At 44.7% G+C, this 21,608-nt stretch overlaps 1 protein-coding gene across 3 annotated transcripts in view; it reads right to left on the reverse strand.

Annotated features, from left to right (window-relative positions):
- The window catches only part of LOC129815666 (plexin-B1-like), a 148,928-nt gene that overhangs the window by 10,073 nt on the left and 117,247 nt on the right, over positions 1-21,608 (reverse strand). For 2 of the 3 annotated variants that reach the window (XM_055869667.1, XM_055869668.1), the window contains 14 exons: positions 21,231-21,382; positions 20,636-20,878; positions 19,809-19,985; positions 18,944-19,166; positions 15,825-16,070; positions 15,012-15,197; positions 14,428-14,576; positions 14,230-14,330; positions 8,449-8,666; positions 7,324-7,502; positions 7,141-7,207; positions 6,210-6,356; positions 5,610-5,775; positions 62-165 (listed from right to left, as the gene is read on the reverse strand). In XM_055869667.1, the coding sequence (XP_055725642.1) occupies positions 62-165; positions 5,610-5,775; positions 6,210-6,356; positions 7,141-7,207; positions 7,324-7,502; positions 8,449-8,666; positions 14,230-14,330; positions 14,428-14,576; positions 15,012-15,197; positions 15,825-16,070; positions 18,944-19,166; positions 19,809-19,985; positions 20,636-20,878; positions 21,231-21,382 (2,358 nt within the window). Of the gene's footprint in view, positions 1-61; positions 166-5,099; positions 5,776-6,209; positions 6,357-7,140; positions 7,208-7,323; positions 7,503-8,448; positions 8,667-14,229; positions 14,331-14,427; positions 14,577-15,011; positions 15,198-15,824; positions 16,071-18,943; positions 19,167-19,808; positions 19,986-20,635; positions 20,879-21,230; positions 21,383-21,608 lie in introns of those variants that run through there. The other variant, XR_008753458.1, reaches the window with a different exon arrangement.

Here is a 21,608-nt window from a genome sequence, read left to right on the forward strand (position 1 = left end):
GCTTTACGGGGTGTTATAAACTCTTTGTAAAGCTTTATGACTGCTTGATGTGGGTGCAGACCTTGTAGTGTTGGAGTGTGTTGAGGCGTTTCCAATTGCCCTGGACAATAGACGTCAGGTCTTCATCAGACAGGATCAGATGACCTGCTACACCAGACCTCCACTCTGAAACACACACAGTATGTTAGACAGGCCTATACACAGAATGAAGACAGGCCTATACACAGACTGAAGACAGGCCTATACACAGAATGAACACACACAGTATGTTAGACAGGCCTATACACAGAATGAAGACAGGCCTATACACAGACTGAAGACAGGCCTATACACAGAATGAACACACACAGTATGTTAGACAGGCCTATACACAGAATGAACACACACAGTATGTTAGACAGGCCTATACACAGAATGAACACACACAGTATGTTAGACAGGCCTATACACAGAATGAAACAGAACACTATTATAATACACTACACATCACTTTAGGCTCAGTCACTACCAAGTAACATTCATCAGATCCAGTGAGTGAGTGAGGGGGGAAAAGGAGAGGTATGCGTCTGCGTGAAAGTGTGTGTGTGTGTGTGTGTGTGTGTGTCTGCATGCACATCTTCCCAGAGGTGGGACCAAGTTACTATTATTCAAGTCACAAGGTTCGAGTCTCAAGTCAAGTCCCAAGTAGAACGGGTCAAGACTGGAGTCAAGTCCAATTCTAACAGCAAGTCAAGTCCAAGTTGTGTATTCTAACAGCAAGTCAAGTCCAAGACGTGTATTCTAACAGCAAGTCAAGTCCAAGTCGTGTATTCTAACAGCAAGTCAAGTGACAAGTTTAAGTCTCAAGTCAAGTAAAAAACTAAATCTTTGTCATTTATTGAGGCTACCAGATAGCCCTTTTCATTATTTTGTCTCCTCTAATTGTAAAATATGAACCTTGTCGCTGACGGCAAGGCAGGTTTATTTACAGGTCTTGAGCCAATGGTGAATGCGCCATATCATACCAAATATACACGGGAAATAGCCCAAAAGAAATATCCTCGGTATCAGGCTTATTAACCGGTCCTATCTGAACAGACACAGGTATTGGGCAAGACTGTACAGCCTCCCCTTGTGAAACCACATGGAATCTGTCTAACAGGAGCTCAAACAGGTAGGCCTACATAATAACTGGGGATTTTAACAAGGCTAATCTAAAAACAAAACTCCCTAAATTCTATCAGCACATCGATTGTCCGACCAGGGCTGGCAGAACTCTGGACCATTGTTATACTAACTTCCGCGACGCATATAAGGCCCTCCCCCGCCCTCCTTTCGGAAAAGCTGACCACGACTCCATTTTGTTGATTCCAGCCTACAAACAGAAATTAAAACTACAAGCTCCCGCGCTCAGGTCTGTTCAACGCTGGTCCGACCAATCTGAATCCACGCTTCAAGACTGCTTTGATCACGCGGATTGGAATATGTTCCGCACGGCGTCCAACAACAACAATGATGAATATGCAGATTCGGTGAGCGAGTTCATTAGGAAGTGCATTGACGATGTCGTACCCAGAGCAACGATTAAAACATTCCCAAACCAGAAACCGTGGTTTAACGGCAGCATTCGCGTGAAACTGAAAGCGCGAACCACTGCTTTTAACCAGGGCAAGGTGACCGGAAACATGACCGAATACACACAGTGTAGCTATTCTCTCCGCAAGGCTATTAAACAGGCTAAGTCCCAGTACAGAGACAAAATTGAATCGCAATTCAACAGCTCAGACACAAGGGGTATGTGGCAGGGTCTACAGTCTATCACGGATTACAAAAAGAAAAGCAGCCCCGTCGCGGATCAGGATGTCTTGCTCCCAGACAGGCTAAATACCTTTTTTGCCCGCTTTGAGGATAATACAGTGCCACTGTCACGGCCCACTACCAAAACCTGCGGGCTCTCCTTCACTGCAGCCGAGGTGAGTAAAACATTTAAACGTGTTAACCCTCGCAAGGCTGCAGGCCCAGACGGCATTCCCAGCCGCGTCCTCAGAGCATGCGCAGACCAGCTGGCTGGTGTGTTTACGGACATATTCAATCAATCCTTAGCCCAGTCTGCTGTTCCCACATGCTTCAAGAGGGCCACCATTGTTCCTGTTCCCAAGAAAGCTAAGGTAACTGAGCTAAACGACTACCGCCCCGTAGCACTCACTTCCGTCATCATGAAGTGCTTTGAGAGACTAGTCAAGGACCATATCACCTCCACCCTACCGGACACCCTAGACCCACTCCAATTTGCTTACCGACAAAATAGGTCCACAGACGACGCAATCGCAACCACACTGCACACTGCCCTAACCCATCTGGACAAGAGGAATACCTATGTGAGAATGCTGTTCATCGACTACAGCTCAGCATTTAACACCATAGTACCCTCCAAACTCGTCATCAAGCTCGAGACCCTGGGCCTCGACCCCGCCCTGTGCAACTGGGTCCTGGACTTCCTGACGGGCCGCCCCCAGGTGGTGAGGGTAGGTAACAACATCTCCACCCCGCTGATCCTCAACACTGGGGCCCCACAAGGGTGCGTTCTGAGCCCTCTCCTGTACTCCCTGTTCACCCACGACTGCGTGGCCATGCACGCCTCCAACTCAATCATCAAGTTTGCGGACGACACTACAGTGGTAGGCTTGATTACCAACAACGACGAGACGGCCTACAGGGAGGAGGTGAGGGCCCTCGGAGTGTGGTGTCAGGAAAATAACCTCACACTCAACGTCAACAAAACAAAGGAGATGATTGTGGACTTCAGGAAACAGCAGAGGGAGCTCCCCCCTATCCACATCGACGGGTCAGTAGTGGAGAAGGTGGAAAGTTTTAAGTTCCTCGGTGTACACATCACGGACAAACTGAATTGGTCCACCCACACAGACAGCGTTGTGAAGAAGGCGCAGCAGCGCCTTTTCAACCTCAGGAGGCTGAAGAAATTCGGCTTGTCACCAAAAGCACTCACAAACTTCTACAGATGCACAATCGAGAGCATCCTGTCGGGCTGTATCACCGCCTGGTACGGCAACTGCTCCGCACACAACCGTAAGGCTCTCCAGAGGGTAGTGAGGTCGGCAGAACGCATCACCCGGGGCAAACTACCTGCCCTCCAGGACACCTACACCACCCGATGTCACAGGAAGGCCATAAAGATCATCAAGGACAACAACCACCCAAGCCACTACCTGTTCACCCCGCTATCATCCAGAAGGCGAGGTCAGTACAGGTGCATCCAAGCAGGGACCGAGAGACTGAAAAACAGCTTCTATCTCAAGGCCATCAGACTGTTAAACAGCCACCACTAACATTTAGCGGCCGCTGCCAACAAACTGACTCAGCTCCAGCCACCTTAAAAATGGGAATTGATGGAAATTATGTAAAAATGTACCACCAGCCACTTTAAACAATGCCACCTAATATAATGTTTACATACCCTACATTACACATCTCTTATGTATATGTATATACTGTACTCTATATCATCTACTGCATCTTGCCATCTTTATGTAATACATGTACCACTAGCCACTTTAAACTATGCCACTTTATGTTTACATACCCTACAGTACTCATCTCATAGGTATATACCTGCAGGTATCTACTGCACCTTGCCTATGCCGTCTGTACCATCACTCATTCATATATCTTTATGTACATATTAGTAGTTGCGGAATTGTTAGGTTAGATTACTTGTTGTTATTACTGCATTGTCGGAACCAGAAGCAGAAGCATTTCGCTACACTCGCATTAACATCTGCTAACCATGTGTATGTGACTAATAAATTTGATTTGATTTGATTTTGATTTGAATAACATTATTATTACAATATTATTAACACTTGGCCCCCAGGACCATAGAATTACGCAATTGGCAAATACAACCAATAAACAGGTTCTACAATGTAAAAGGCAATTTCCACATTGATACAGTCGGCTTAATCAGACAATCATATGTAATGATATTTCTTTCAGCACGCATCATTTTCTCTTAGTCTGACTCCAATGAGATCTACTATGTGCACTGAGGCCTGTGAGCTCCTATTACGCACAACCAAAATGACAGACACAAGGATCTCCGACAGAACATGGGAAATATGAACAAATGAAACCATACATTAAATTAAATAAACAGAACTTCTACCTCATGAGTCTTGCGAACGTTCATGTGCGCTTTAAACATCACGCCCACTCAGAACAGGGTAAGAAATGTTTGGCTATATTAAAATGTATCGTAGGCCTATCAGACATGAAACAATCATGTCTATGTGTTGCAATAAAAGTTACGGGGATGGAATGATGAAATGCTAGCAATTATTTTACTATTAAATGGAATATAGATTTACCACATAGCACAGAAAACATTTCAACAAGAGAAAAAAAGCACTCTCCACTGGTGGGAGTTGAGAGCATCTTCCCACAGTAGGCTTATAATTCATTTTAACAACAAATTCCAAATGCTAGTTTAAGTTAATTCTACATTTCAAGTAATTATTACATACCAAAAGACCTTTAAGGCCTATGCGAGTAATTGTTGCCCCATTGCTGGTGAGCTTGCAAAGTAAACAGTTATTATTGATCGCCCAATTTGTTTTGGAGCTGCATATTTATTTATTATGGCAATCCTCTCTCCCTACAATTTGACGTTTGAGCTTCACCCGATCCAATAGCCGTACAGCAAATCAGTAATCTGTTTGCTAGCTCACCCGACCTGTGTGGAGTGACAGTTTGCTAGTCCAATCAGAGTACCGAGTGTGCGTTTCACTAACCTATCTGTTGCAACTTGCATGTTTTTGTGGTTTTTCTACAAGGGCGGTGCTGTGGCTCCTGCCTCTGGCTGTGTGTAGAGTAATCCACGTAGACTGTGCCACACAATGAGTGACAAAACATTACAAAACCTGGTCAGATAAATTCAAGTCATCAGTCTCAAGTCAAAGTCGAGTACCGGGTCTTGAGGCTTCAAGTCCAAGTCAAGTCATTTTATTTTCTATCAAGTCGATTCTCGAGTCATCAAATTTGTGACTAGAGTCAGACTCGAGTCCACAACTCTGCATCTTCCTGTGTGTGTGTGTGTTCCTCACCCAGGTCCAGAGAGTCTGTGTGTGTGTTCCTCACCCAGGTCCAGAGAGTCTGTGTGTGTGTTCCTCACCCAGGTCCAGAGAGTCTGTGTGTGTGTTCCTCACCCAGGACCAGAGAGTCTGTGTGTGTGTTCCTCACCCAGGACCAGAGAGTCTGTGTGTGTGTTCCTCACCCAGGACCAGAGAGTCTGTGTGTGTGTTCCTCACCCAGGACCAGAGAGTCTGTGTGTGTGTTCCTCACCCAGGTCCAGAGAGTCTGTGTGTGTGTTCCTCACCCAGGACCAGAGAGTCTGTGTGTGTGTTCCTCACCCAGGTCCAGAGAGTCTGTGTGTGTGTTCCTCACCCAGGACCAGAGAGTCTGTGTGTGTGTTCCTCACCCAGGTCCAGAGAGTCTGTGTGTGTGTTCCTCACCCAGGTCCAGAGAGTCTGTGTGTGTGTTCCTCACCCAGGACCAGAGAGTCTGTGTGTGTGTTCCTCACCCAGGTCCAGAGAGTCTGTGTGTGTGTTCCTCACCCAGGTCCAGAGAGTCTGTGTGTGGCCGGTGGGAGAAGGAGGTGCCCTTGTAGACCTGGTCCAGGAGTTTCTCCTTCACCTGGGTGATGGTGTCTATATCCAGCACCTTGGAGGGAAGCGGCTGCGTCTCATTCACCCCCTCGCCCTGCATCAACACGTTCAGGGTCTGGGGGGGGGGGGGGGGGGGGGAGCTTTCAATCACTCACAAAACACACTTTCCTGGATGGTCGTTAGATCTATTTATCTCTGTTTTTTTACTGAAGAAAAAAAAAGGGAGTGTGTGTGTGTGGTTAAACTGAGTCCCTCTTGTGAACCAACACTGGACTTTCCCCCTTACTAGCTCTGACTCCGCTGATAACTACTTTAGGAATTGAGGAAAAATGTACTTACTATGACTGAGATATGTGGTTGTCTCACCTAGCTTTGTTAAGATGAATGCACTAACTGTTCTCTCTGGATAAGAGCGTCCGCTAAACGACTAAAATGTAAAAAGAAATGTGTATGAGTGTTGTGTCTGAACGCTTGAATGTGTGTGTGGGTACACGTCTGAATGTGTGTGTGTTTGTCTTTGTGTGGCCGTATGAGTGTGTGTATTCTCACCAGGGTCTTGTACTCAACATCCTCTCGGAGGAGACGGTTGTCGTTGAGCGTGTATTTGGCCTTGCCAGTCACCGCGTCCACCGGCCCCTTGTCCACCTGGTGCTTGATAGCCCTGAACAACATGTAGAGAGACTCGCCTGCAGAGTCCTGGAGAGAGGGGGAGACAACAACAGTTAGCATCATGCTCGCGAAACAGGTAAACAATTAGCATTGCGCTAACATATCAGATTAACAATTAGAATCCTGCTAACAAATCAGGTAAACAGTCAGCATAATGCTAACAAATCAGGTAAACAGTCAGCATAATGCTAACAAATCAGGTAAACAGTCAGTATAATGCTAACAAATCAGGTAAACAGTCAGCATAATGCTAACAAATCAGGTAAACAGTCAGCATAATGCTAACAAATCAGATAAACAGTCAGCATAATGCTAACAAATCAGATAAACAGTCAGCATAATATTAACAAATGTATGTAAACAGTTAACATCATGATAACCAATCCGGTAAACAATTAGCATCATGTTAACAATCATTGTCCTGGGAAAGAGAGACACAACATTTACCAACATGCTAAAAATGTATTCCTCCATTTCGCCTGCTAATGAATGCTAATGCTAGTAGCCAATTTGACCCACTCTGCTTAAAACTGGCATGGATAACATAGCCAAGATTCACAACCCTGGAATAAAGCCTTGGGCTAGTCGGAATTCTTTGAAAGTGCATCCTTCCTTCCTTGAAGTCATTACTGATTAGAAATGACTGAACAGGTGAAAGCCCTGTGGTGGCGTCCTTTAATTTCTGTCCAATTGTGGCTAAACAGTGATTACTTCAAGGATGTACTCAGTCCTGACACGACTCATGTGGAACACAGCGAGAGAGAGCTGTGACATACTGCTCTGGATAAGAATACTGTAAATACCGACTCACCCTGAGGAAAGCATAGAGGCTGATGGACATCCAGTTGGTCAGCAGCTTCTCCACCACTGTCTCCGTTCTGTAAAGCAAAAAATGACTTACACATATTCTCTCTCATACACACCCTGACCTACACCCCCCCCACACACACCCTGACCTACACCCCCCGCCCCCCACAATCTCTTCCTATCTTACCTCCGCAGCATGAGTTTAGGGTTCTTGACCACGTACTGCTCCACCAGGTCATTGAGCAGGGTCTTGAGGATGTCTGTGAAGTACTCCAGTTTACCATGCAGCGCCACAGTCAGGAGAGAGGCCACGTAGGCCCGGTCCCTTGGCGAGAACGTCCGCTGGCTCTCTAGGGTATGGATGAACTGGTAGCGAGGTGTAAGAGGAACGACAGCGTGAGAGAGAAAAAATGTAACGGCTAAAAATCTCTCCCATTATATTTCAACCAGGGGAGGCTGGTGTAGTAAAGAGGATGTAATTTCAGTAACAAACAAAAACCGTATTTAGGAATCCCCCTTATAAAATGATACCTCTGTCTGTTATAGGCTACCGCTACACAGTTTCAAAACCATAGAAATATAATCCATAGAATGGGCTTGGAACCTCTAATCCTGGTAATTTGACTGGTAAACTCATGGGTGCATTCGCAATGGCTGACTGGTATAGTGATGAGATCTGATGCTGGATTGCCATGGTACAATATGATGCTAACTAATGTGGCTCATGCAATGCAATGTATTTTTTGTAATGTCAGTTGAGTTGACTCAACAAATCACAGCACAGATTGATGGGTACGTTTCCTGCTTTTACTTCCTGCTTTGCTCCTATGGGTACACCAGTCCACCCATTTTGCCATCATTGACTTGGGAGGCCTTTTCTATGGATTCTATTTCTATGATTCGAACTCTCCTGAGCGGCGCAGCGGTCTAAGGCCTGCATCTCAGTGCAAGAGGCGTCACTACAGTCCCTGGTTCAATTCCAGGCTGGATCACATCCGGCCGTGATTGGGAGTCCCATAGGGCGGCACACAATTGGCCCAGCGTCGTCCGTGTTTGGGGTAGGCAGTCATTGTTAATAAGAATTTGTTCTTAACTGACTTGCCTAGTTAAATAATGGTTAAATAAATAAAACATACACGTTTAGTATTGCCAGGTGAGGTCAGCTACCAATATTCTTCAATGCATTCATACCTTGCCTGCTTTCCTTCAAAAACACTTGTCTAAAACAAACTTGTTTTAGACTATCAAGAGTCCAATAACATAGTAAGAATCGGTCCAGTTCTTTCACCAATCATCATCACTGTCCCCCTACCTTGGTGAGGAAGAGTTTGCTGTTGAGCAGGTTAGAAAGCTGCACCAGGCCCTGCTCCACTGTGGCCCGCCGACTCTCCTGCACGTCCAGATCCCTCCGCAGGGGCGACTCGCGGTGGCCCGGGAAGAAGATCCGCTCGGCATAGCGCTGGTAGTCCAGGAAGGGGATGCCCGAGCCCACCAGGTCACTGGACATGTCCATCATCTCCGTCATCAGGTCTAGAGGAGCAGGGTCAGGTGTTCAAAGGTTCAAAGGTAACTTTAAAAAAATATATATTAACCCACCCCCCTATTCGGAGGACACATATCTTGTTGGTTTTTTACAGCTTTTGTGCTACATTTTACATATACATTTGACATTTATGGTACTTTTATATATAATCACATAATAATACATTACCAAACATAAGCTCATTAATGCTGTCGTTATGCCCCTGAACAAGGCAGTTAACCCACTGTTCCTAGGCCGGCATTGAAAATAACATTGTTCTTAACTGACTTGCCTAGTTAAATAAAGGTTAAATAAATTAATAATAAATAAAATCCAAACCCTCAGCCACTCTCAGCCCATCCCACCTATCACCATAGACCACCCTCATTTGGTTTCCATGTGCCATGTATTTTTCAATTGTGCTGTGATGCTTTACATACATGTTGAACCTTTCTAATAGTATAGAATCCACAGATTGTGAGCTGAAGATGAAAACCTTTCCTATGACTATTATTATATTATTTATTGACTGACTATGGCTTTCCAAATCGACCAAAACTGGTTAATTTTAAGTGAATGTTGTGATTTTTTTAACCATTCCTATATATATATATATATATAATATATGTATAATAATTTAAATTGAAGCACTAAGTGTTGAATCAAGTGTAGTTTTTTGTACCAGTTGATAAACCATGTGCCATGGAATCGATACATAGAAAATCTCTTCCCATTTATTTTGCAACCTGTATGCCGCAGCTGTCAATATTGTGTCCTCAAATGAAACTGGTATATTTTTCTATTTATGCCAGTTCCTTTCAGCCAATTTATATATTTAATATATGGCAGGCAAACAAGTTCCCTACCTTCTTCCTTTTCCACTTGCCTCCTCCATTTTTGTGGTAATGCTGCAAATCAGTTGGTTGTAAGTTTGGATTGAGCAGACATTCTCATATATTTTCCATAGCTGCATTTGTGACATAACTCCTCCCTTTATATTCATAATATAATTAATACATATAGTCTAATTGAAGATTTCTTTCTATAAAGAATGTATTTTTATCAAACAGTATATTTGAGTTTAACCATAACATTTGTTGTAATATTTGTTCTATCTTTTCTGGAGGATAAAACTGAAATTGTAACCAGCGTTGTATGGCTTGTTTAAGAAAGGGCAATACTTTAAACTAAATGTAATTTTCAATTCGTCCGAAATGAGAAGGTGTAATCTGTATAAAAGCAAAAAGGCAATTTTTAAACAAAGGATGAGCCTTTCTTAATAATCTACCGGAGAACTATCTGGGGTTTAAGTATAACTTATGTATGAGTGAAGCGTTTAGTGAGAGGTTTAAAGCTTTAATATTTTATAATTGTAGTACCCCAAACTCATAATCATTATATAAATAGGCACTTTTAATTTTGTCTGGCTTAGCATTCCAAATAAAATGAAATATTTTTTTGCTCATATGATTTAAAAAACATTTAGTCTGGAGTAGGCAGTGCCATTAGAAAGTAAACTGTGATAGGACCAAAGACTTAGTCAATGTGATTTTTACATAAATAGACAAGTATTTATCTACTTAGAATAGAATCTTATCTATTTTTGCAAACATTCAATTGAAATTGATTGTGATAAGTTCATTTATATTTTTTGAGATGTGAATACCAAGTTTGTCTAACTTCACCATCCGCCTATTTTAATTGGTAAACTACAAGGTAGTGTTAACACTATTTTTTTAACGATCCAATACGTAATATGGTACACTTGTCATAATTAGGTTTTAGTCCAGAGAGGCTAGAAAAGTTATCAAGATCTTCAATGAGACTGTGCAGGGATCCAGATTGTGGACTTAATAAAAAACTTGAGTCATCGGCATACATTGATACTTTTGTTTTTATCCCCTGGATTTCTAACCCCTTGATGTTATTTTTTTATCTAATTTTAATAGCTAGCATTTCAATGGCCATAATAAATAAATATGGAGACAACGGACAGCCTCGTTTTACTCCACTTAAAAGCTCAATACTTTGAGAAGAAACAATTATTTACTATTTTACATCTGGGGGTGCTGTACATAACTTAAACCATTGTATAAGAGATTTACCGAAACTAAAGTAATCCAGGCATTTATATATAAATTCTAGTCGTACTTTATCAAACACCTTTTTAAAATCTGATATGAAGACCAGGCCTGGTATCTTTGATGTTTCATAGATTTCAATTGTTTCAAGTAATTCTCGTATATTATCGCCAATACATCGTCCATGTAAAAAACCTGTCTGATCAGGATGAACAATATCTGGTAAAACCTTGTTTATTCTATGTGCTATGCATTTCGCCAGGATTTTCACATCACAACATTGAAGTGTGAAAGGCCTCCAGTTTTTTTATTAAATGGACTGGATCTTTATACTTACCACCTGGATCCTGTTTTAGTAATAATGAAATCAGACCTTCTTGTTGAGTACCTGAAAGTCTACCATTGTCATAAGACTGAGTACATCAAAAAAAGGTCTGAAATCTCTCTACTGGTATACCATCAAGCCCTGGTGTTGTTCCAGACTGAAAATATTTAATTGCCAAAAAAAGTTCCTCTTCTGTAAGTTGGCCTTCACACAGGTCTTTCTGTAAATGTTACATTTGACATTATTATTATTAGGAAAGAAATCCTCCAGTTAACATCATTCAGTGTAAATGGAGGAGCTTAAAATATTTTGCTTCCTCTCTCAAAATATAATTTGGTGAATCAAGGATGACTCCATCATTTGTAACGAGTTTCTGTAAATAACTTTTGGTAGCATTTCTACGTTGAAGATTCACCATTTTCCATCCAATTCGCTTTATTTTTGTAATACATGATACTTAATGGTTCTTGAATAAGTATCTCCAATTCTTTTGTTTTTCCTCTAACCTATTTTGTGCCTCTATAGTAGTTTCCTTACCATCTACCTGCGCTGTTACTTCCTCTATTTCCTTTATTAGTCTGATCTCTTTTAACCTAAACCGCTTTTGTTTTAATGATGAGTATTGTATGGCCTCTAAAAGTACATTTAAAAGTGTCCCATACAAGGGGGTGTGACCTTGCTCGGAACATGTGCCAATCAAAAAAGGGCTGACTTTTATTTGTTTTGTTTATTTGGATCCCGGTTAGCTTTTGCAGAAGCAGCAAATCAAATAAAAATGTATTTGTCGCATGCGTAGTAAACAACAGGTGTTCCCAACAATGCAGAGAAAACTAGAAAAATAATAGAAAGATAATAAGAGGAAGAATAAATAAACAGGAATAGTTACAAGAGCAGCTACTTCCTGTGGTCCACAATAAACTAAGCATGACAAGTAACAAATCACTGATACACAAGGACAGTCACACACATTTTAAATACAACGACATACAAACACAACTAAAAACAATAAAACAAAAAATGTTGGGGTTTTATTTTTCCTTTATTTATACAGTTTTTTTCTCATTGAGATAATATCTATTTTCCAAGAGAGACCTGGTCCAATAGCCAAAAAACTTCTCATTAAGCATTACAGATATGTAACTTCAATGTTACGTTAAAATCTCCAATACACCAGTCTCCAACACGATGCAAAGCTTACAATGAATCAGCCAATCGATGTGCTTTCTGTGCAACAGCCGTAGTTGGCCTTGTGCAGCCGTATCGAAGCTCATTGAAGACCTGTATGTAAGCATTGTCCACAGATTTCAACTAGCAGTGGACTCTTCCTGTATTTCTTTTCTTTTTTTGTGTGTTAGAGAGTGTCTGTGTGTGTCCACTCACAGTCCCGCCACTCCAGTGAAAGTCAGTGGAGAAAAGAGGCCCCTTAAAAAGGCTATACAGAACTTTGGGATTTTAAGCTAAAAGGGTCAGCTAAATGAACAGATATATTGTCCAGAAGTTACCTCATTGGACAAAAAGGGGTACACCCCCCAGAACTATGAGAAACATCCCTCAGGGAGCTCGACTCATGGTTTTTAATGTTGTCAATATTATTGCAGAGCCAAGTTTCCACACTTTGGTCTGGACAATAAAGTTTATTTTAGTCCGACTGAACGATGGAATGCTGACGTTGAAACTAGATGCTGAGAGTTGTGTTATTGCTTCAAAAGCAATGAATGTTGACATTGGGCGAGGAGTGGGGCCAAAATTAAACTTGTTATTGTCAGAAGCCCACTGAGTGGAATTCAAAGACATTTCATACGCACAGGGATTATATGATCAGATCAATATATAAAAAAAGTTCAAAAACAAAATGGATCCATCCGCGTCAAGGATAAATAAACACACAGGGGGTTCTCGTTTTTCTATCAGAGTTCTATCAGGGTTCACAAACTGAAAGGATTGGATATTCTATCAGAGTTCTATCAGGGTTCATACACTGAAAGGATTGGATATTCTATCAGAGTTCTATCAGGGTTCACAAACTGAAAGGATTGGATTTTCTATCAGAGTTCTATCAGGGTTCACAAACTGAAAGGATTGGATAGGTGAGAAATATAGAAAGAGCCTGCTACTTCCCTATCGGGGGGGTTAGTAATATATTGAAATGTCTCTCTTCCTATGTCTCTCCTATCGGGGGGTTAGTAATATATTGAAATGTCTCTCTTCCTATGTCTCTCCTATCGGGAGGTTAGTAATATATTGAAATGTCTCTCTTCCCATGTCTCTCCTATCGGGGGGTTAGTAATATATTGAAATGTCTCTCTTCCTATGTCTCTCCTATCGGGGGGGTTAGTAATATATTGAAATGTCTCTCTTCCTATGTCTCTCCTATCGGGGGGTTAGTAATATATTGAAATGTCTCTCTTCCTATGTCTCTCCTATCGGGAGGTTAGTAATATATTGAAATGTCTCTCTTCCCATGTCTCTCCTATCGGGGGGTTAGTAATATATTGAAATGTCTCTCTTCCTATGTCTCTCCTATCGGGAGGTTAGTAATATATTGAAATGTCTCTCTTCCCATGTCTCTCCTATCGGGGGGTTAGTAATATATTGAAATGTCTCTCTTCCCATGTCTCTCCTATCGGGGGGTTAGTAATATATTGAAATGTCTCTCTTCCCATGTCTCGCCTATTGGGGGGGTTAGTAATATATTGAAATGTCTCTCTTCCCATGTCTCTCCATTTGGGGGGTTAGTAATATAATGAAATGTCTCTCTTCCCATGTCTCTTCCTCCCTCATATCACATTTCTCTGTCTCTGTCGGAGCGGTTCAGATGTGTTAGTGCTGGGCTGGAACAAAATCCTGTACACTGCTACCCTCCAGGACCAGAAGTGCCCAACCACTGTTCTATTTAGACTGTCTGCTGTGGTGTGTGACTGAACTGGGAACTCTTTCTCGCAGCAGTATCCCCAACTCTTTCTTGTCACTTCTCTCACAATATACCACGGTCTCTCTCTATATCCCTCTAACTCTGCCTGTGGGGGAGAAGGTTGGTGCATTGAAATATAATGCATCTGCTTGTACCTCCTAGTTATTGGAACCCTCAATATGGCCATTGACTTGAAAGCGGGTGTAGGTTCTATTAATTCTATTTTTATGGATTAGTTAGTGTTGGGGTCTGACCTGTGAACTCCTTCTTGCAGCGGTCTCTCACACTGGTCTCCAGGTTCTCCAGTTGGATCTGAACCTTCTTGTAGTCCCTCAGAGCCTGTTTACTCTTCCTCCTGTTAACAAGCGCGCACACACACCACATTAGAACTGTACTCACATCCCAAGATACAGAAGGTTCACGTAAACAAATACCTGTGCACACACACATACCTGTAGATGAGCACTATGATGAGGACGATGAGGGCTAGGATGGAGGCCCCCATGCCCACCCCTACCTGGGCCTCCAGGGGGAAGGTGGACAGGCTGAGGATGTCGTACTGCACCGTACCCAGGGAGAAGTTCAGGTTGCCCATGTGGACCTGGAAAACACACAGACAAATCTGCTATGGCGCTAGACTGTACAAGCTGGGGTTAGGGTTAATTAGCCTCAAATGGGGTGAGGGAGCCAAATGAGACTACTGAGATGTGTCAACCGTGTTTTTATCAGAAAACCTTACTGTCGACTCAGTCCTCCCATTTTTCTTTCCTCAATGTCTCTCTCTCTCTCTCAAAGCGCATTGGAGGACAAGGTCCGAGGGAGGGACCTTGGATCCTCTCCTCCAATGCGCCTTGAGAGAGAAGTGACAAACGGAGGAAACAAGGACAGAGGAAGCAAGGATTTGACAACTAATAATGTTTTTAGACACAGCCCTATTGTGTTGGAATGAATGCTCTTATCTATCTTGTGTACTGTAATGTGTATGTTTGTCCTCAGGACAGTGCGTACAGGAACAGAACTGCAGAGGTGGACTCACGGTGAACTCGGGAAGCGTGTCGGCACCCTCGCGTTTCCTTCCGCTGTTGGGGGGTCCCGGGAAGGGCTGCTGGGGTGGGGGCTCGCAGTACAGGTGGTTCCTGGTCAGGGTCTTCACAGCACACACCCCCTCCCCCACCAACACCACCACCTCCTCTTTAGAGATGGCCAGGTCCAAGTTCTCACCCTAGGGAGGGGGGAGAGAGACATAGAAAGACGGGGAGTATGAGATGAAGAGAGGATGAAAGAGAGAGAAGGTATTACCACATTGAGCATTATGCTGGAATCAAAACTTCTGTATTTCTTTTCTTTGGAACATTCCTCTATTTCCCCAACGTGCAGGTCTATCTTTCATGAGAGTCTAGCCTTCCACTACACAGACAGGGGGATAGAATGAAAGCGTTTTATTTGCGACTGCAACTTTCAGCTACAAGGTCTTCTAGTTGAGTGGAAACATTACATTACATTTACATTTAAGTCATTTAGCAGACGCTCTTATCCAGAGCGACTTACAAATTGGGAAGACTTGCAATGAAATAAGACATAATTTCCATTCTATCCCCTTGCCTTGGCTTTATAGTAGTACCTAGCGGGTAATGCTAACCTCCAGCTGTCAACTGTACATGCTGTTAGCCTGAAGCTGGCTAGCCTCCAGCAGCTTATTTAACAAGTTGAGAGAGTAGCAGCTAGCGGATAATGCTAACCTCCAGCAGCTTATTTAACAAGTTGAGAGAGTAGCAGCGAGCGGCTAATGCTAACTTCCAGCAGCTTATTTAACAAGTTGAGAGAGTAGCAGCTAGCGGCTAATGCTAACCTCCAGCTGAATAAAGCTTCCTGGGTTGTAGCGGTAGGGCTTGAGGGGCTCCTGCTGGTTGAGCGGGTGCAGCACGGGGTTAGGCTCGTAGCTGAAGGCCCCCTGGGGGCTGACGGTACCAAACGGGAAGCGCAGGTTGTCCAGTAGGAAGGCCACGTCCACCTGCGAGCCCCACACAGAGGGCTCCACTGCTGGGCTCCGGCACAGGATCAGACTGGACGAGTTGACCTCGCAACGCTCCATGTACTGGTGGAGGGAGATAGAGAAGAGGGGGAGGAGTAAATCAATCCATCAATCAAATGCATTTATAAAGCACTTTTTACATCAGCAGTTGTCACAAAGCACTTTTAAATAACCTAAGATGGAGGGCAGCAGGGCAGTATCTTCCGAGATTCCTAAAGATTGAAAGCTGCCGCGGTCATCCCCGTCTTCAAAGGGGGTGACACTCTAGACCCAAACTGTTACAGACCTATATCCTTCCCTGCCTTTCCAAAGTCTTCGAAAGCCAAGTTAACAAACAGATCACTGACCATTTCGAATCCCACCGTAACTTCTCCACTGTGCAATACAGTTTCCGAGCTGGTCACGGGTGCACCTCAGCCACTCTCAAGGTACTAAACAATATCATAACCGCCATTGATAAGACAGTACTGTGCAGCCGTCTTCATGGACCTGGCCAAGGCTTTCGACTCTTGTCAATCACCGTATTCTTATCGGCAGACTCAAAAGCCTTGGTTTCTCTAATGACTGCCTCGCCTGGTTCACTAAATACTTCTCTGATAGAGTTCAGTGTGTCAAATCGGAGGGCCTGTTGTCCGGACCTCTGGCAGTCTCTATGGGGGTGCCACAGGGATCAATTCTCTGGCCGACTCTTTTCTCTGTATACATCAATGATGTCGCTCTTGCTGCTGGTGATTCTCTGATCCACCTCTACGCAGACAACACCATTCTGTATACTTCCGGCCCTTCCCTGGACACTGTGCTCTCTAACCTCCAAACGAGCTTCAATGCCATACAACACTCCTTCCGTGGCCTCCAACTGCTCTTAAATGCAAGTAAAACTAAATGCATGCTCTTCAACCGATCGCCTCCCGCACCTGCCCGCCCGCACGACTAGCATCACTACTCTGGACGGTTCTGACTTAGAATATGTGGACAACTACAAATACCTAGGTGTCTGATTAGACTGTAAACTCTCCTTCCAGACTCATATTATGCATCTCCAATCCAAAGTCAAATCTAGAATCAGCTTACTATTTCGCAAAAAAGCCTCCTTCACTGATGCTGCCAAACTTACCCTCGTAAAACTGACCATCCTACCGATCCCCGACTTCGGCGATGTCATTTACAAAATAGCCTCCAACTCTCTACTCAGCAAACTGGATTCAGTCTATCACAGTGCCATCCGTATTGTCACCAAAGCCCCATTTACCACTCACCACTGCGACCTGTATGCTCTCGTCAGCTGGCCCTCGCTACATATTCTTCACCAGACCCACTGGCTCCAGATCATCTATAAGACTTTGCTATGTAAAGCTCCGCCTTCTCAGCTCACTGGTCACCATAACAACACCCACCCGTAGCACGCGCCCCAGCAGGTATATTTCACTGGTCATCCCCAAAGCCAACACCTCTTTGGCCGCTTTTCCTTCCAGTTCTCTGCTGCCAATTACTGGAACGAATTGCATAAATTGCTGGAGTTGGAGACTTATATCTCCCTCACTAACTTTAGCAGCTTACCGATCGCTGCAGCTGCACATAGCCCATCTGTAAATGGCCCATCCAACTACCTACCTCATCCCCATTATGGTTTTTATTTACTTTTTTTGCTCTTTTGCACACAAGTATTTCTACTAGCACATCATCATCTGCACATCTATCACTCCAGTGTTAATTTGCTAAATTATAATTACTTCGCTACTATGGCCTATTTATTGCCTTACCTCCTTACTCCATTTGCACACACTGTATATAGATTTTTCTGTTATTGACTGTACTTTTGTTTATCCCATGTAACTCTGTGTCGTTGTTTTTAATCGCACTGCTTTGCTTTATCTTGGCCATGTCGCAGTTGTAAATGAGAACTTGTTCTCAACTGGCCTACCTGGTTAAATAAAGGTGAAATAATACAAATTAAAAATTAAAGTTACAATATTACTCCTTAGAATAGATTCTACAAAATACAGGAGAAAGATACATTTCATCTATACAGTCCTGAAACACTTACCACCCACTCTCCTTCCCTCACCACCCACTCTCCTTCCCTCACCACCCACTCTCCTTCCCTCACCACCCACTCTCTCCTTCCCTCACCACCCACTCTCTCCTTCCCTCACCACCCACTCTCTCCTTCCCTCACCACCCACTCTCTCCTTCCCTCACCACCCACTCTCTCCTTCCCTCACCACCCACTCTCTCCTTCCCTCACCACCCACTCTCTCCTTCCCTCACCACCCACTCTCTCCTTCCCTCACCACACACTCTCTCCTTCCCTCACCACACACTCTCTCCTTCCCTCACCACACACTCTCTCCTTCCCTCACCACACACTCTCTCCTTCCCTCACCACACACTCTCTCCTTCCCTCACCACACACTCTCTCCTTCCCTCACCACACACTCTCCTTCCCTCACCACACACTCTCCTTCCCTCACCACACACTCTCCTTCCCTCACCACACACTCTCTCCTTCCCTCACCACACACTCTCTCCTTCCCTCACCACACACTCTCTCCTTCCCTCACCACACACTCTCTCCTTCCCTCACCACACACTCTCTCCTTCCCTCACCACACACTCTCTCCTTCCCTCACCACACACTCTCTCCTTCCCTCACCACACACTCTCTCCTTCCCTCACCACACACTCTCTCCTTCCCTCACCACACACTCTCTCCTTCCCTCACCACACACTCTCTCCTTCCCTCACCACACACTCTCTCCTTCCCTCACCACACACTCTCTCCTTCCCTCACCACACACTCTCTCCTTCCCTCACCACACACTCTCTCCTTCCCTCACCACACACTCTCTCCTTCCCTCACCACACACTCTCTCCTTCCCTCACCACACACTCTCTCCTTCCCTCACCACACACTCTCTCCTTCCCTCAACACCCACCTGTATGATGGAGCAGACTGGGTCCCCAGGGCAGTTGGGCTCCGGTACGATCCTGCGATGCCTCCACAGCACCTTGTCCTCAGTCTCATGCTCTCTTTCTCCTCCACTCCTCCTCCTCCTTCTCCTCTGGGGGATGGACTCCCAGGGGAACACAGTGACCAACATGTTAGGCTGCTGTACCACATCCAGGTTGTGACCCGACACGAAGATCAGACGGCCACCGCTATACACAGAGAGGGGAGGAAATGTCACAAACCCATAGAAATACAATTACTAGAATGAAAAGGTTGTGGCCCAACACAAAGAGCAGACACCCACCTCTACACAAACAGAGAGGGAGGAGATGTGTCACAACACCTGTATGAGTGGGGCCAGGGACACTGAATTTAGGCTTAGAAATCCTTCTTTAACCTGTGTCCTCCCTTCATCTACACTGATTGAAGTGGATTTAACAAGTGACATCAATAAGGGATCATAGCTTTCACCTGGGTTCACCTGGTCTGTCTATGTCATGGAAAGAGCAGGTGTTCATAATGTTTTGTATGTATGAGTGGGGCCAGGGACTCTGAACTTTAGATGGACCCGACAGACACTGCTACACACAGAGATAAGGAGGACAATGTTTTGTCATGAACGTAGAAATATAACTACTAGAATGGTAAGTCCCATTCAAGTTAATGTTCTGGGATGGTCAGACTTGCGGCCATATTGAGTGTCCACTCGAGTGTTTCAGTCCAGTGGGGTCAAGTCCATTCAACTTTAGATCATTTTTATCAAGAAGTTCCCTTAAGCGAAGTTCACGTAAACCAACTTCAGTTCACTTCAAGTAACACATCTATAGATCTGTAAGAGGTCACACACACACCTGAGGAAGCTCTTGGCGGGCGCGGCCTGTGTGATGTTGGGGTTGGGGGTGAAGCGGTAGGCCGACTCGTGAAGGTGGCGCTGGCTGTTGCCATAGTGAAGCGTCACGCGGTGATCGCCCGTCCTGTTGCTGCTGCCCGTCACACACACCACACTGTCATCCTGGGCCTCTGATAAACTGAGGGGAAGGAGAGAAGAGGAGGAGGGAGGAGAGTGAGGAGAAAAGAGGAGGTGGGAGGAGAGAACAGGGGGGAGAGGAGGAGGGGGGGGGAGAGAGAAGAGAAGGGAGGAGAGAAGAGAAGAGAGGAGGAAAGGAGAGGAGAGGAGAGAAGAGAAGAGAAGAGAAGAGAAGGAGAGAAGAGGAGGAGAAGAGAAGGGAGGAGGAGAGAAGAGAAGGGAGGAGGAGAGAAGAGAAGGGAGGAGGAGAGAAGAGAGGAGGAGAGAAGAGAGGAGAGGAGAGAGGAGGAGAGAAGAGAAGAGAGGAGGAGAGAAGAGAAGAGGAGGAGAAGAGAAGACAGGAGGAGAGAAGAGAAGAGGAGAGAAGAGAAGAGAGGAGGAGAGAAGAGAGGAGGAGAGAAGAGAAGAGAGGAGGAGAGAAGAGGAGAGAAGAGAAGAGAGGAGGAGAGAAGAGAGGAGGAGAGAAGAGAGGAGGAGAGAATGGAGGAGAGAAGAGACGGGAGGTGGAGAGAATAGAAGGGAGGAGGAGAGAAGAGAAGGGAGGTGGAGAGAAGAGTGAGAGTAGTAGAGAACAGTACAGCACAGTGAACAGGATCATGTATCTGTCTCTCTCTTTATGTGTGTTCATGAATGAGTTTCATAATCACTCACATGACACATTGCACTCCTCCCACGGTGACAGTGATGTCAGAGGGGCGTCCCGTGAGCAGGTTCCTCCCAGTGATGGTCAGGGACGTGCCTCCCGCCTTGGGACCCCTCTGGGGGGACACCTCCATCACAAACGGATCCTGGTAGCTGAACCTCTGGCTGGAGAGGCCAAACTCTCCCCCGCTCACTTCTACTGACACTTGGCCCGTCTTCTCTCCCCCGCTGGCTTTGGTCTTACACACAATCCTACAAAGGACACACACAGATATAGGTTAATTATGAATCATAGTAATCACAAACACATTGACCCCCCTCCCCCACCTAACACAGAGACACACACCCTGGTGGCAGGTAGTCTAGTGGTTAGAGCGTTGGACTAGTAACCGAAAGGTCGCTAGATCGAATCCCCGAGCTGACAAGGTAAACGTTTGTTTTCTTCCCCTGAGCAAGCCAGTTAACACACTGTTCCCCAGGCGGCGAAGACGTGGATGTTGATTAAGGCAGCCCCCCGCACCTCTCTGATTCAGAGAGGTGCACATTTCAGTTGAACACATTCAGTTGTACAACTGACTAGGTATCCCCCTTTCACAGTCCATACCTGGAGGAGACCTCGTAGAGGTGGGGGATGACAGAGCAGGAAACCCCGGCCACATTGACAGAGTGCAGGATGTCTTCAGCCTTCTGGCCCAGGTTGGACCCTGAGATGGTCAGCACAGTTCCCCCCTCCACCAGTCCAGACAGGGGCTCAATCTAACACAGAAGTATAAAACACGTTAGAACTGATTCTTTCTCGTCCTCAACAATAAGACTACAACAGTAAATCCAGAGTTATATCTCTATAAATGACTCTGGTTCATTCCATTAAGTTAAGCCAGAAATATTCTAGTGACCATAAACTAAGAGAATTGCATCTGTCACACTTATGACATTATGACACTATGTCAAGTGTTAAAAAGTGTTGAGCGTTAATACAATG

This window comes from Salvelinus fontinalis, chromosome 18 (genome assembly GCF_029448725.1).
Source record: "Salvelinus fontinalis isolate EN_2023a chromosome 18, ASM2944872v1, whole genome shotgun sequence".
In the NCBI taxonomy this organism is placed as follows: Eukaryota; Metazoa; Chordata; class Actinopteri; order Salmoniformes; family Salmonidae; genus Salvelinus; species Salvelinus fontinalis.